General features: G+C 53.2%; 1 protein-coding gene and 1 long non-coding RNA gene across 3 annotated transcripts in view; one reads left to right on the top strand and one right to left on the bottom strand.

Annotated features, from left to right (window-relative positions):
• Window positions 1-1,382: 1,382 nt before the first annotated feature.
• The window catches only part of RPS6KA2 (ribosomal protein S6 kinase A2), a 354,059-nt gene continuing 339,562 nt past the window's right edge, over window positions 1,383-15,879 (top strand). Inside the window, exons 1-3 of one of the 2 annotated variants that reach the window (XM_045058346.1) lie at window positions 1,383-1,539; window positions 1,626-2,131; window positions 6,330-6,389. In XM_045058346.1, coding sequence (XP_044914281.1) covers window positions 2,069-2,131; window positions 6,330-6,389 — 123 coding nt within the window. In that variant the 5' untranslated portion in view covers window positions 1,383-1,539; window positions 1,626-2,068. Of the gene's footprint in view, window positions 1,540-1,580; window positions 2,132-6,329; window positions 6,390-15,879 lie in introns of those variants that run through there. The other variant, XM_045058347.1, reaches the window with a different exon arrangement.
• On the bottom strand, window positions 3,237-5,442 carry LOC123385609. The gene is made up of 2 exons (XR_006598485.1): window positions 4,852-5,442; window positions 3,237-3,644 (listed from the first exon to the last, which is right to left on the bottom strand). It is a non-coding gene; the product is annotated as an uncharacterized LOC123385609 (long non-coding RNA).

Here is a 15,879-nt window from a genome sequence, read left to right as displayed (position 1 = left end):
TGTTTTCGGTTCCTCAGATGAAAAGATCTTGACATCTCGTCAGCGCTATTTTTTAGGTCAACCATTTCCCTATTGTTGTTACATAAATACCATTTCATGTTATCGGTCTGTGAGCCTATTATATATTATGTTATATTATAAATGACCTTATATTATGATGAACCCACTGGAACCCTTCACTCTACTAGCGAATGTCGACTTTGAAAACAAACAACATTATCATTTTTATTTTGAACGGACTTAATTCTCAAGACCCTCGCTGGGCTGATTTCGTACAAAGAGAAAGTGACTCACAAATCAACACACAATAGGATGCAGCCTCTTCCTTTAACTCTGGCTCTATTCTTTTAGCTCTGAATTGCAAAGTATCTGGGATTTGGGCTAGTTCGGGGTGTGTGTGTGTGTGTGTGTGTGTGTGTGTGTGTGTGTGTTTTGTCATCGAGTGGATTTCTTAGTGATTTTATAAAGACGAAAAAGACAAAGGGATTGCTAAGTTTTGGAGGCAGTAAGCCTTTTTTCTTGGATGTTTTTCTCAAACATCAACGACTCCGGAAGCAACACTCTGTTGCATTAGACTTTAACACTGTTTTCCCCAAAGAGGGAAGCAAACGTGAGATGAGCATTCAGGGTCTGGGAGCAGAATGCCCTTCACTCGAGGGCAGAAATGGAGTAAGACAGAAGCAAGGAGAGGGAAGGAGAAGGAGCTGGGGACGGAAATGTCCCCTGGAAAGGTGTTCCCCCGGTGACCCCTGTCTAGACGCTGGGGTCCCCGTCCGCAGTTCCGGGCCTGCGCAGTGGGCGGGGGCCTTGGGGCGAGTCCTTCCCTGGGAGCCCCAGGACGCTCTCATCTGTGAAATTGGGTGGTTAAGTCCACATTAGGTGGAAGTTAAACGGGAACATGTGCGCGACGCGCCACATTCTTCCTGGAACTTGGTGAACGACTGACACCACACTGTCTGACTTCGTCTTCCTGCCCCCAATCCCCGTTCCGACGCCCACGGATGCTGTTTACTCCCGCACTTGTCCTGTCCGCTCGGGGACCGCCGGGCCGCCGCGTGGCTGGAACCCGCTGGGGCGCCCTGTGCGGTCACGGCCGCGCCCCGGGTGTGTGTGTGTGTGGGGGGGTGTCCCAGCGCTCGGGAGGGGGCAGGGCGGGCGGCCCGGAGGAATCGCGGGGTGGGGGGAGGGGACGCTGGTCGGGCCGCCGGGTCCGCAGCGGTTCCCGGAGGCGAGAATTCTCTTCAATATTCGCGCAGGAGAAGCTGCCCGTTGCATCCGGCTTCCTGCCTGGCGGCCTGGTGCCCGGCTCACGGGGCCTCCTGGGGCTTAGGGGGTGGCGGGCAAAGGAAGGGGTGCGTGTGTGTAAGGGTGTGCGTGTGCGCGCGCGCCAGTGTGTGGCGCGCCGGGAGGGAGAAGGGCAGAGCCTGCCGCAGGGCCCCCTCCGCGCCTCCCCTCTTCCCGGCGCCCGGTTGCTATGCAGTTTCTATGGCAGCGGCATCCTCAGCCCCAACTTGCACCCATCATTTAGAGCCAATTAAGGTAAAATAGTGGGGGCAGGGAAGGAGGGAGTGGCGGTGCAAGGGGGAGGGGCGAGGCCGGGAACCGATCTGAGGCTGCTGGTGCAGATCCGAGGTTGTCTGCTCCGGTCGTCCGCCCGGCCCAGCCCAGCGCAGCCCGGCACACAGCGCAGCCCCAGTCCAGCCCAGCTCAGCACAGCCCAGCCCAGTCCAGAGCAGCCCAGCACCACCTGGAGCAGCCCAGAGAAGCCCAGCCCAGCCCAGCGCAGCACAGCACAGAGCAGCCCGGCCCAGCACAGCCCATCACAGAGCCCCACAGCCCAGAGCAGCCCAGCCCAGCCCAGCAGCGGAGCCCGGCCTGGGAGGGCATCAGACTCACCGCTCAGCCGTACTGCAGACCCCTGCCCACCCCCCGGGACCCTCTCCCCTCGGTGCCTGCCTCTGCCCGGGCGCCGACTGTCTGTCTGCCCGCCTCTCCGCGCTGTTCTGTGCCTCTGCTGCTTTTTCCTTACCGTCAGTACTTGATCGGAGGGGAAGGAAAGTTGTAAGAAATGCCGATCGCACAGTTGCTGGAGCTATGGAAGAAGATCGAGGTGGAGCCCATGGAAATCGAGGTGAGTCCCAGAGAGGGGTGAGTCCTGAAAAAGCCTCACTTAGGACTGAGTGCGTATTTAACAGAAGGGATGCTTATTCGCTGGGGACTACTGGGTGACAGAACCTTGGGTGTTGAGTGCGTGCAGAGCTGTGGATGTAGAGTCCTGCAAATGCGTGTGTGTGTATACGTGCCCCCCCCACCCCACACGGGGCACTGAGTGTGGTGCAAATGTACGCGTGAGAGCTAACGTGGTGAAGAAAAAAAATCGTCGCCCTTAAACTAAACTTCGGGATGCTTCTTGAAGTCTTCACAGGCTTCCCGACTCATCTGCATCAGTTTGGTTTTCCTTCAACAAGTGGCTTTACGTTGTGAGAATTCCATTTGCTGCAGTCTATGCTGAGCCAGAAAGCCAAACTGTGGTGACTTAAGAAACAGAAGGCAGGAAGATCTTGCAGTGTTAATAGCCCGTGCGTTCGAATAAAGAGGAAAGAGAGACCCATAAATCTGGAGAATGAACTGAGGGTTGCTGGAGGGGTTGTGGGAGGGGGGGAGGGGCTAAACGGGGAGGGGCATTGGGGAAATCTACTCCTGAAATCTTTGGTTCACTATATGCTAATTGGATGTAAATTTAAAAAAATAAAAAATAAAGTTAAAAACCCAAAAACCAAAACAAATAAAGAGAAGAGATAATGAAATGAAAGGGTCCGTGGCCCCCTCCCCAGGGCTGGCTGGGAGGCAGCACCTCTGATACTGTTTGACTATGGGCTTCCCTAGGGACGTGGAACTCTCTGGAAGCCTGTTCCATGGAATTCGATTTGCTTAATTTGAATTATGGATGATCAAGGTGCATTTTTCTGTGAGGCTCAACTTTCTCAAAGTTTTGAATTATTAGACGTACCTACTGAATAATGAGACGTACCTGTACTGCTCCTAGCTACTCAAATTGCTTTCACCCATGGCCGATTACTAACTTACTAAATGTTTACAAAATACAACCTTTAATTTTTGCCTTATCCCCCATCTCAGTGTCAGGTCTATAAATTCTTCTCTTAAGTGTTATTTATTTTTATATTACACACTCTCTGTGGAGACATTCACGCAATTTTAAACCGAATGAGAGATTCTGTTTTAGAAGAGAATTTATTTGATATTTTATATTTAATGCTTTTTGGGGGAGCCGAGCTAACGTAATGCTTGCAGTCTGTGGATGTTCCACAGACACGGTTGGGCACGGCGTAGATATTCAGCCTATTTTTTTGATGGAACCACATTGCCGTCGCTGCTGGTGACAAGTAGCTGAGCCTAGAGAGAGGACATCCCACAGCTCTTTGTGGTCATTGACTGTTCTGTTTGCACGTGATGGTGTTCTTGGCGTTGAAGACCGGGCCTTAGAAAGAGCCTCTCTCTCACATTTGGGGGGCCGAGGAAGGGCAGGAGTGAGGAAGTGGAGGGGCTCAGCAGACTTCCTCGCCAGGCTCCGGACTGGGCATCCGGCCAGTGACCAGGGCTCCAGGGAGCAGCTGGTGTTATTTCTGAAATCGATTGAAATGGACCAGCAATGAATATACCTGTGTTATTTTCTTTTCAGCTTATTTATTTATTTGGAGGGAGACAGAGACAGCGTGGATGGGGGACGGGTAGAGACAGAGAGAATCCCAAGCAGGCTCCGCACTGTGAGCCCAGAGCCCGATGTGGGGTTTGAACCCACGAACCGTGAGATCAGCACCTGAGATGAAATCGAGAGTCGGGTGCTTAACCGTCTGAGCCACCCAGGCGCCCCTATACTCATGCTATTTAAAAAATACATCATAGGGACTCCTGGATGGCTCAGTTCGTTGAGTGCTGACTTTGGCTCAGGTGGTGATCTCACCCTTCACAAGTTCCAGCCCCACACTGGGCTTGCTGCAGTCAGACAGGGCCCGTTTCGGATCCTCTGTCCCCCTCTCTCTCTGCCCCTCTCCGGCTTGAGCTTTCTCTCCAAAAAACAAAAAAACATTAAAAAAAAAAAAAGGCCATAGACACCGCTGCCTTGCCACCCCCTTTAGAGGGTAATTTAAAAGTCTTTGAGTTGATGCATATGCAGCAGCAAATCACAAAAAATTGATAAAATTTTCTTCCTGCTTCCCAGGTAAATGTTTTAGGATGGTTTATACCATACACAGTATGTTTGTTAAAATAGAGCATCCAGTCCTATTTCTCTGGAACCCAGAAAATCAGAGCTTTTTCTGGAAAGATTGAACCAGAAGAATTTGTCCTGAGGTCCTCTGGGTCCTGGGGAAACCTATGACCCCCCCAACGTGTGAAAGCTATCCACCGTGGGACCCCCCCCCCATTAAATCTATCCACCATGGGACCTCCCACGTGAAATCTATCCATCGTGGGACCCCACCCACACACACGTGAAATCTATCCACCATGGGACACCCCCCTCCCCCCACACATGAATCTATCCACCATGGGACCCCCCCACCACCACGTGAAATCTATCCACCATGGGACCCCCCCTCCCCCCACACGTGAAATCTATCCACCGTGGGACCTCCCACGTGAAATGTATCCACTGTGGGACCCCCCCCAACCACGTGAAATCTATCCACCGTGGGACCCCCCCCACACATGAAATCTATCCACCATGGCCCCCCCACACGTGAAATCTATCCACCGTGGAAATCGGAAGCTGGTTTTACTTCCCAGTTTGTCCATGTTTTATGTTGTATGACATTGAAAAAAGTCACATACCAAGAAAATGGGCAGAACAAATGGACAACGTGTGGCCTCTGAACTCCAAACTAAATATTACCGGATCCTTGCATGTAAAGCTCTGTGCCCTTCATAGGAGAAGATCCGCTGTGGGTATGGTGCTTGTGACTCCATGATTCGCTTTTACACAAATTTAACGTGACTGACGACCAGTCTTCTGGTGGAAGTGACTCCCGGATTCCAGCTTTATTCTGACTTGGGTGCCGCTCTCCCCTCGCCTGGTGTTCTCATCTGTAGCCCGAGGGCCTGGCCCGGGTGGGGCTGGAGGCTGGCTGTGCCGGGGACACGGTGGGTTTCACACAAACGTCTTGCCCCCCCGCACACAGGTCAGGGGTTAGTTCATCTGGCGGTCGAGGGAAAGTATTTGCAGTTTTGTGAGTTGTTTTCACGTGTTTCGGGCCGTGTGTTTTACCAGTTAATGAGGTGTATTGACAAGGAGACGCGTGCTAATTAAAAACCGGGCCCTCCATGAAGTCCCTGGAGAATCTGGCCTTAAAAAGCAGCAGCGTGGTGGGAATCGCGTTCGCAGGCCTCCCAGTAGCTGCTTTCAGCAGGTTCAGGGTGGCCAAGGGCATGCCCTAGGGGGTGGGGGGGTGGGTGCAGGGCAGAAAATGGGAGATAGGATTGAGCGAAGGGGGCAGAAGCCCACCCCCAGGGTCTGGCTGACCCGTGCGTTCCTTTATTGGAGTTCTTTCGAAGCAGTAAGCGTGACCTTTCTTTCCCGGACGTCATCATGCATTAAAGGAAAAGCCCCTGTTTTTCAACAATGCAGATCAAATGGGACTCCCTGACAGGTCACTGTCTGGTCTGGCTCGTACAGTGACGTTATCTGACGGCCGCTAGGTAAGCCGCCGAGCTGGGTGTGTGGCGGGTCAGCCAGCTTGGGGGCGGGCGGCGTCTGGTGCTCGTTCCCTGGACACGCTCCACATCCCTCGGCGGTACCTGCTGACGTGTTCCCGACCTGTGTAGGGAAACTGAGGCCCACGTTAAGCAAGGCTCAGGCCCAGAGCCTCCTGATGAGGCCTCATCCTGCAGAAACACTCTGCTTTATGTGTTTACGGGCCAGGAACTTCACTCTGTCTGGTTTAAGTCATTTTCTGAGCTTCGGCCGAGACTGATTTCATTCCATTCGAACAAGAGTGGTCCAAACCCCCTCCCTTTGTCACTCCTCTGTTTCCAGCTTCTCTCTGTCAGTGTCTGAGCCCCATCTGAATGCACGGCCCCCACCTCGCTGGTCAGGGAGTTCCGTAAACCACCCACTTCTCCTCTCGCCTGTGGTGTGAGCGCGGCTGACCCAGTAGCCTGGTTACTCAGATGGGTCCAATGGAGTCAGGTGGAGATGTCCTCTTGCACTAATACGGAAAGCCTAGTTTGCCCGTTGTCTCGAGGACCTGTGGGATGCTGTTTTCGAGAATGTTGTCACGCTAACTCTCTTCCGTGTATGTCTTTGTTATCAGACCCCCGAGGAGGATCTTAACCTGGACTCGGAGCCCATCGTGCAAGATACCGTGGAAGAAGTAACTATACATGTTTTATTCCAGTCTGGTTATTTGAGGGGGGGGGAATGGTGGGGTGGGGGGGGGCAATAGAAGTTTGAAATTAATAGCCCGTGAGCAGTTGTCGTGGTGAAATATGTATCTGCACGCATACACCTGCACAAACACGTTATGTGCACGGGTGTAGGCTGTGTGTGTATTCTAGTCGATTTCCCTCAACAGGGACACACAGAACATAGGGAATGAGAAGAAAAATCACAAGCCAAGGAAAAAAGTCCCAGCCGTTGGGCATGGACTTTTCCAAGGGGGAGATGATGGATTTTTTTGTTTTTTTTTTTTTGGGGGGGGGGACAGAGCATGAACGGGGGAGGGGCAGAGAGAGAGGAGACACAGAATCAGAAGCAGGCTCTAGGCTCTGAGCCATCAGCCCAGAGCCTGACGTGGGGCTCGAACTCACGGACCGCGAGATCGTGACCTGGCTGAAGTCGGACGCTTAACCGACTGCGCCACCCAGGCGCCCCAAAGATGATGGATTTAAAGACAGGCATGTGGGTAACGAAGCCTCTGACAACGTTTGGGGCTGCGTTGGGGACAGCAGAGCGAGGACGTGGCCGCTGTCCCTGGAGCCAGGCCGGTGGTGGCTTGTGGTGTAGGCCAGCAGCCGAGGGGGGTTCGGAAGGGAGGCTGGGAGGAGAGGTGGGGGTTGGGCAGAGGGTGATGCCCTGCTGGGGGGGGGGGTGTGGAGTGGCAAAGAGCATTAGGTGTCACTGACTGTGTCAGTCTCGTTTCCACGCCGCGTGGGGCCACGTGCCTGACCCGGGCGGTGGGAAACCGGGCTCGACCTTAACGGAGCCCAGACCACAAGGGCGTCGTAGGGGACCTTGTGGTGCCAGAGCGCTGAACTGCAAAGGTGAACCGAAGCCGAGGGCAAGGAATTCTATGTAAGCAGACGCGTGTCTGTCGCTGCTAAAGAAATGCCCTCGCGCCCTCCCAGGCAGCTGCAGCCACGGAGAGTTGACGAGGCCATTAAGAAGCCTCAGCTTCCTGAGTGGCTCAGCGATGCTCCGCTTGGAACCATGGAAGTTGTAGAATTTGCAATTCTGCCGACTTCAAAATAGCTGGCAAGGTGCGGTAGCTGGGAGGGGTGGATCCGTGAACATTGCCGGCTGCACAAAATCGTTTGCTCCGATGCCGAAAGCCGCGTGTCGCGTCTGTCTAAACGTGGGCGCGCCAACCCGCGTTTCAAGCCCAAGTGCTGCTTGGTGAGTGATCATGTGACACAATATGTTGGTTAAATGAAGACAAAGGGCACAAAGTTGCCTCGTCATTACCTGGCGGCCTTTCAGTTCTGTGCTTTTTGTTCCCACTCTGGGAGTGGGCAGCCCGGCTCTGCCCCTTCCTGGCTTTGCAGGAAGCTTCCAGCATTCTGGAGCAGAACATTTGGCCTGGTGTGTGCATTCCCTCGCACTCCCTGGGATGGGAGGTGTAGCCCTGTTTCTGCCAATTCTGCAGGGGTCAAAGGCTCACTGGACTTCTAGCCAGTGACTTCCCTGAGAGGGTGGCCGGGGGAACGGATAGCAGCCCCTCGACGGGTGCAAATAAGGAAGGAGTGCCCTCCTTGCACGTTCACGAGGTCGAAGGCCCAGGGTCTCAGCGAAACCAAGCCGCACCTGGACTGCCACTTTTATTTACGCCTTGCTGGGCATCTGTGGGAAGTTTGATTGCCAGGAACCTTCGAAGTGTTTCTTGCAGGCAGATTCATGTAGTACTCGAGCACTGAGCAGTTACGTTCTGGAGCTCTCTACGGCACCGAGCTACAGGTGTGCGGACCGTTCCTTTGGGTAGGCTGAACTGACCCTGTGATTGTGTGATGTGCAGTGCAGTTAACAATCTTTTAAATCATTAGCGATACTTGTTTCCTAAGACCTCCTAGTCTCCAGTTGCCTTACCCTTAACATTTTGGATAGAAATGTACATGGTAACGTGATGCAGAAAAGCAGTAAAATCAATCAACCTCTTTCAAGTTATTTTTGCTGATGGAAAGTACGATACAGCAAGTTATTACCATTTCCTGATGGTAGAAAATCAATTTAACTTTGACTCTTAATAAATGAAGGAAGACCGTTCCAAACACATTTTAGGAGTATTCTGAAGGACGTAATGTTGATACGTAGTACATCCGTGCTGTTTGTGGGAGACAGAAATTTCGGGACAATGAGCTGTTTACCCAGGCTTCTGCCAGTGCTGGGAGCCACACGCAGGGTCGGCCACACAGCAGGCGGGTGCCGATGTCCAATGCTCAGTTACAAGCAAGGACTTCCTTTCTTGTCCGCGTTGGCCTTCCGAGTGTAACTGCACAGCCTCTGTTAAGGGTTGATGGTATAGACACACGATGGGAATTAGAGTATAAAGGTCTCACACCTTTGGCCAGTCTGATGCGTATGATGATGGAAAATCATATTGAGGAAAAAAAATCAAGTCGACAACAGTTCATTCAATCAATCGATCAATCAATCAAGAATACCTATTGACGGCCTGTGGTTAAAACGTGGTGCTCAGGGGCGCCTGGGTGGCTGTCGGTTGAGTCTCTGACTGCTGATTTTGGCTCAGGCCATGATTGCACGGTTCATGAGATCAAGCCCCACCTTGGGCTCTGTGCTGACTGCTCAGAGCTTGCTTGGGTTCTCTTGCTCCCTCTCTCTGCCTCTCCCTCTCTCTTGCTCTCTTTCTCAAGATAAATAAACTTGAAACCAAAACGAACATGGAATGATGACCAGGCAAGTGTGTGTGCCCTGGAGGCGTGCCGGACCCTCCAACCTTGTGATCATGCTGGCTGATACGGCTTCTTCATGTGGGAGTATTCTCCGTATAGATACATTGAAAGCAGAGAACACGCTTGAGATAGCTCATGTACAAATTAAATATCTCCGTGTGTGATTCTCGCTCAGTTGTATTTCATCTCCTGCTCTGTCCAACCTGAAGGAAGGTCTAGAATAAAGATTGCAGGTGGGCTGGAAGTTGGTGCGGGAAGCTGGGTGTTGAAGCCTCACCGCAGGGAGAGAGGCTCCTTCCCCCACGAAGTCGGTGTTGGTACAGGAACTTTGTGTCAGAAGTGCAGAAGGGTGGCTGTTGGTCTCATTTCCCTCGGCACCTCTGAAGTGGGCACCCTTGAGAATTGGGGAAAAACAACAAACTCCAAAGGAGTTTGTATCTTTAAGGGATTATTGGAAGGGGCTGGGGACAGAGGCGACAGCTCACAGTCTTGGGAGGGCACGCTGAGAGCAGAGATGACCCACGGATGTGTCCGAGGCACCTGTTGTGTGAGGTGCGTGCTCCTGTCCCCCGTCTCCTTTGTGAACATTACATGTTGCAAAGCCGGGCAAAAGGTGGGCATTCAGGACCTACCGAGTTTACAGGCGACATGCTTCACTTCGGTGCACGCCTCGGGGTTGATCCAAGGTGACTAAGTCTAGGTGTCTGGGAAGCCTGTGGGGTCGGCCTCACCACCCGGGAGCCTGTTCGTTAATCTCTGGTGGAAACGGTGTGGTGTGGGGAGGCGGGAAGGAGAGGGCGCCTTCCAGGATGCAGAAGCCAGGCCCCTGGGTACCGCCCAGCCCGCGACGCCCACAACCCTGCCTCATCATTCACCCTCCCGTCCCTGTATTTTGTTTTATTTTGTTTTATTTTGTTTTATTTTATTTTATTTTATTTTATTTTATTTTATTTTATTTTATTTTATTTTATTTTATTTTATTTTATTTTATTTTACTTATTTTTTTTATTTACATCCAAGTTAGTTAGCCTATAGTGCAGTGATGGTTTCAGGAGTAGAACCCAGTGCTCATCCCAACAGGTGCCCTCCTCAATGCCCCTCACCCATCGAATCCCTCCCCCACCCACCTCCCCTCCAGCAACCCTCAGTTCGTTGTCTGTATCTAAGAGTCTCTTAGGTTTTGTTCCCCTCCCCGTTTTTATGTTATTTTTGCTTCCCTTCCCTTGTGTTCGTCTGTTCTGTGTCTTAAAGTCCTCATATGAGCCAAGTCCTAAGATCTTTGCTTTCTCTAATTTTGCTTAGCATAATACCCTCCAGTTCCATCCCCGTAGCTGCAAATGGCAAGATTTCGTTCTTTCTCCTCGCCGAGTAATACTCCATTGTATACAGATAACCACATCTTCTTTCCATTCATCAGTTGATGGACATTTGGGCTCTTCCCATACTTTGGCTATTGTTGATAGTGCTGCTATAAACATTGGGGTGCATGCGGCCCTTCCCGTCCCTGTATTTTAGACACAGGTGTTTTTTTTAGGCAAGTTCCTAATTTTAGAGAACAACCTGTGAAAAATATTGGGAATTGATGTATGTAGAGTAAAACCTTGGTTCGTGAGCAGAATTCATTCCAGGAACACGCTTGTCATCCAAAGCACTCTTATATCAAAGTGAATTTCAAGAACCATTGGCTCAGTTGTGATCATGTGACATTCGGCATCACGGACGGCCCGTATTGCAAGATGTCGCTCATTTGTCAAGTTAAAGTTTATTAGAAATCTTTGCTCGTCTTGCGGAACCCTCCCAGAGCAAGTTACTCGCAATTCAAGATTTTACTGTATTTTTAAAAAGTGCCTAGAAGTCAGGATTATGTTTATTAATAAAGACCATTTTCTTGTTTGGTCAACTTTAGAAACCAGGTCCAGATAAGTTATTCTTTTTTTTTTTTTTTTTAAAGTTTATTTTGAGAGAGGCAGAGATGAGTGACGGAGGGGCAGAGAGAGAGAGAGAGAGAGAGATAGAGAGAGAGAGGGAGAGGGGCTCTGCACTGTCAGCATGGAGCCTGATGCGGGGCTCGCACTCACCAACCGTGAGATCACGACCTGAACCAAAACGGAGTCAGATGCTTAACCGACTGAGCCACCCAGGCGCCCCAGATAAGTTATTCTCAACATTAGCATGGCTTTTCTTAACTTCCTCATGACTGCTGGGGTGTTGCCCTCTCCCTCCCCCTCCAAGCTTCTACCCTCGGTTTTGATAGAGATTCTGGTGTCTGTAGGGCAGAACAGAGTGTGGGGAGGGTCGCAGCTGCTGAGGTCAGCTGCCACTTGGTGGAGAGCTTTGTGGGGGATCCACCAGGGGGGTACCGGTGGAGGGAAGACAACCCCCATGGCCTGTCTGAGGATGCTTGAGGATGTAGTTCCGGCTGCCCGGCCCCTGGCCTCTTCTCTGGATCAGGTGCATCTGTGGGCGGTTATTCGGGGCAGGATGTTCTGTGCTTTCTGAGCATCTGTCAGAGTGACCTCCTTCAGTGACCTGACTTCCAAGCAGCTACAGCTTGCACCCCTCGATTTCTCCGCTCGGGGGGAGAGGGGCCCGGAGCAAAGCCAGGGGAGAGATTTGGGGAAGCGGGAAGAACCCTTCCTGCTCTAAGGAGAGAGCAACCCAAAGGGTTATCAGAACCCTCGGGGCTAACATCGTGGTAACATCGGGACGTCATCGGGGTCGGGGCTGAGCCACCTGGACCCAGACCACGTGTCGAGGCCAATGTGTCCTCTCCTACCTGTCCCGCCCTGGGGTGTAGACAGCGTTTCGTTGTTCCTTTAAAAAAAAAAAGAAAGGTAGAAAACGCCATCCAGACTGGTGTGAATAGAGATGAGACAAGAATAATGAAGCCTCCGAACTAATAAAGGAATTAAGAGCAGTGCAGTTACAGTTTAGAGCGATAGTTAATAGTTTGGAAAAGAGATTGACGAGAAGGTCTTTCGAGCCTGCTTATTATCTTCCTGCCTTTCAAGCGCCTGTCACATCTCCTGAGGCTGGTGTCGCCTACATCACACCCACCGTGTCAACCCGTTTACTTTTGTGGCTCTTACTGTCTTTCTGTCCAGCCAAAGACAGGCGTCCCTTCAGTCCTTGCAGAGACTCTGGAAAGGGGGACTGGAAACCTGTTTCGGAGGGAGGGTGACGCGGCTCAGCGGGTGAAAATTCCATCTGTGTTTCGACGCGCCACGGAGCAGGCAACGGGGACAGTGACTTCGCGGCACCTTAGCACCTCCTCAGGCGGAGAGGAAGGAAAACGGACCATTTCGTAACGCGGACCGTGCTGCCTCTTCCTGATGTGTCTGTGCTAACAGTTCGCAAGGATCCCCCCCCACCAGACAGGAAGCAGGCCTCTTACCACCCTGTCGACCTCTGGCGTCCTGGTCATCACGTGGGTGTGGTCACTCCGCGGGGCGGAGGGGGGATGGCTTCAGCTGGTTTCGGTTTCTTAGAGCCTCATCCTGCTGCCTCTGTAACGCAGTCAGCAGCCGGTACGTTCTGACGGTGCTCTCTCCGAGGACGCGAGGTCTGCTCAGTCAGCGCTCGGGGGAGCAGCACCCTCTAGGCCCCGGGGCACCTGCCAGGGACTGCGTCCTGCTGTCTGAGCCCACCCATCAGGAGGCGGCGACGTCCCGCATTCGGGCAAGCAGAGAAAATTACTCACACGCGGCACCTCTCTGCGTCCTGCGGGGGGGCCTTGCGCGGCCTCGGGGGACAGGGCCACGGCCCGATGTGACCCAGGCTACCCGCCAGCACGGTGATGTCACGGATGGTCTCCTAAAGAAAACACCGGTTCTCCCAGCGGATGGTGCTGACCAGTCCCGCCACAGCCAAGAATGACCTGTGTTGACATGGTTGCTGGATTGTGAAGGAAACACTTGACTTAAAGCTGCCGTTTGACCCAGAGCAGTGGGTGGGAAGAGGCCCTGAGGTCAAGGCTGGGGTGTCCTTTAGGGCCTCCTGTGTCCGAGCCCCTTGGCGATGATGGTGCACCTGTCCTGCCTGCGAGGAAACCCAATGACCCGATAAGAACGCCGCCTTTTAGCGTGACTCTGACCTCTGTCACCTTCCGTCCTTCCCACAGCCCGGAGAAGTGGGAGGGAGGGCCGTTCGTTACCTGCCCTCTGTTTTGCAGGAGGTGAAACTGAGGCCTCACAAATGATGTGGTTTGGGGCACCTGGCTGGCTCGCTGGAGCATGTGACTCTGATCTCAGGGTCGTGAGTTCAAGCCTCATTTAAAAAAAAAAAGTGTGATTTGCTAAGTATAACCAAGGACCAGTGAATAAGGGAATTGCAAACCAAGGCTCTTCATGCCGGTGATCTGTTGTCTCTTTTAGAAGCAGGGGCTCCCCCCACTGTGGTGGTTTGGTGGCTGTTTGGCTAATGTGATCGGGGCCCGGGGTCAAATGCCATGGCTTGGTCTTTCCCCCTGGGATTAAAACCCTGTGCCAGGTGCCTCCCTGCCCAGGCTGCCTGGGCCTCCCCGGCCCTGCTGGCTCCTTTCCGTGCCCACTCTGGAGGCCTCGGGGGCAGCGTCCCCGCGGCCCACACCTGCACCTTCTAGGGCTGCGTGGAATTCACGGACCCTGCTGACACACTGTGGCTCTCTCTCCTTTTTTCTCATCAAAATCCGCTCCCCTGCTCTCTTCAAAGTAGGGAGATACAGAGTTGTTTTCTATGTGTACAAAAAAAAAAAAAGTCCAAGATCCCCGAAGTTCCTTGTATTCTCTTAATCTCAAGTGAATAATTTGAATGATCATGGTAAATTAGTCATGCTCCATAGTAATGCTGCATGTGTGTGGGGAAAGTGAGAGCGTCAGGTGGAAAGTTGTGTCGCTCGGCATCCTTTGGGTATTTTGCGGCAATAAAACGTAAAAAGACGAAACCGTGCTCTCGTGACATAGAGCGTGCCCCTGGGCGCCGGGTATGGAGACCCGGACTCTGCAATTCACGTGAGTCCTAAAGATCTCCGGGGAATCATTAAGACCTATTTTCTCCCAAGATGTAGTCCCAAACGCCCGTCGTGCTAAGTGCAGGTTGAGTAATCGTGGTAGCGTCTGCCCCCCGTTTCTCTCCTGTCCGGGTTTCCGGGGGCCTCGGGGAGGGGCGGGGGCCCCAAGCGCCCCAGGATGAACGGAGCAAACCCTTGTGTGCAAAGAAAACCCAAAGAACTCACAGTCTCTCGGGAGACGTAGTTTTGGAAGCATTTTATTGTCTGTTTTTCGGCTTGACGGAAACTCGAATAGGATCTGTTCTTCAGGAAATCACAGCCTGTGAGGATTCAGACACATAGATGCGTATTTCCAAAGTCCTAGGATAAATACCAGAGGGGGATTTCTCGCGTTCTTCTCGACACAATGAGGGTTCTGGCGGTCGGGGGGTGGGGGGGGGCGGCCGGGCTGCTGGCCTTGGGCGTCACAGCCCCCAGGCACACGTCTGTCCATCTGTCTGTCTGCAGCCAGCTCTCCCCTCCCTCCGTTCCCCCACCCCCTCCTCCGCTCTCAGCAGATGTCTGAGTGAGCGCTGTGTGCCTGGCACCTGGCCAGGCTCCAGGATTCAGTGACTCAGATACAGAAGCCGGACAAAAGTCCTTGCTGCATAGACCTGACAGTTGAGTGTTCTTGGAAATAAGCAGCTAAATATGACCCTTCCGAGCAGGGGACAGTGGATGCGGAAAGAAATGGGTATGGGGCCGCATCAGCAGAGTGGTGGGCAGTGAAGAAGTCCTCTCCGAGCAGGTGGGGTTCGGGTTGGGACTGGAGTGAAGGGATAGGACAGCTACCAGATCTGGGGACACCTCCAGGCACGGGGCTGGCCCAGCGGCTTGGGAGCTTGGGGAGCCTGGAGAGCGAGGGGACCACGGGGAGCCCAGGGACCATGGGGTCGAGGGTGGAGGGGACGCGGTGCAAGGACCTGGAGACCAGAGGCAGGTCTCTGGGTTTTACTCCAGTTTTTCAAAGAAGCCACAGGGACTTCTAAACCCCCCAGGAGCTCGTGGGGGAAGAGTAGACTCCCCGAGGCTGCTTAGGGGCCGCGGGTGGCCCAGGCCAGCAGCGGGTGGGCAGCACAAGGCTGCCGGGCCTTCCAGCAGCCCTCTGTGTGGCATTCAGTGCTCCTGTCCACACACCGGGGCTCGAACTACAGACATTCATGCCTGTGGTTCTGGAGGCCGGATGGTGGCGGATGTGGAATACCAGGGGTTCCTTCCTTCTGTGGCTGCGAGGACAGCCAGCTCCGGGCTCCCCCCAGGCCCGGGGTTGCCTGCCGTCTCCGTGTCCCTGGGCTCGCACGCACGCGCCTGGTCCCTGCCTCCGTTGTCCCGTGGCTGTCCTCTTACAGGGACGTCAGTCACACTGCATGAGAGCCACCCAACTCGATGACTTTCGTCCTCACTAATCACATCTGCAGTGACCCTCTTTCCACATAAGGCTCCGTTCTGGCGTCCTGTGGTTTGCGATTTCAGCATCTCTTTCGAGGGCGTAGTGCAACCCGTAGTAAATATCATGCTTGGGAAACTTGTTTTCTTGGCTTGACCGGTCCGGTCTCAGAGTCTTCGTGCAGACCTGCTTTTTAGGTCGTGAACTAAAACCCACGGGTGTTTGCTGACTAGTTTCGTGGCAGTCTCTTCTCCCACGCCAGCTGGGCAGTGTGTGGGGCTCCCCCTGGCTTTGGGTGGCCACGAACTCCCGGTGGTGGGGGTGG

Source organism: Felis catus, chromosome B2 (genome assembly GCF_018350175.1).
Source record: "Felis catus isolate Fca126 chromosome B2, F.catus_Fca126_mat1.0, whole genome shotgun sequence".
NCBI lineage: Eukaryota > Metazoa > Chordata > Mammalia > Carnivora > Felidae > Felis > Felis catus.
The sequence above is the reverse complement of the archived record's forward strand: the minus strand, read 5'-3'. Positions and strand labels throughout refer to the sequence as shown.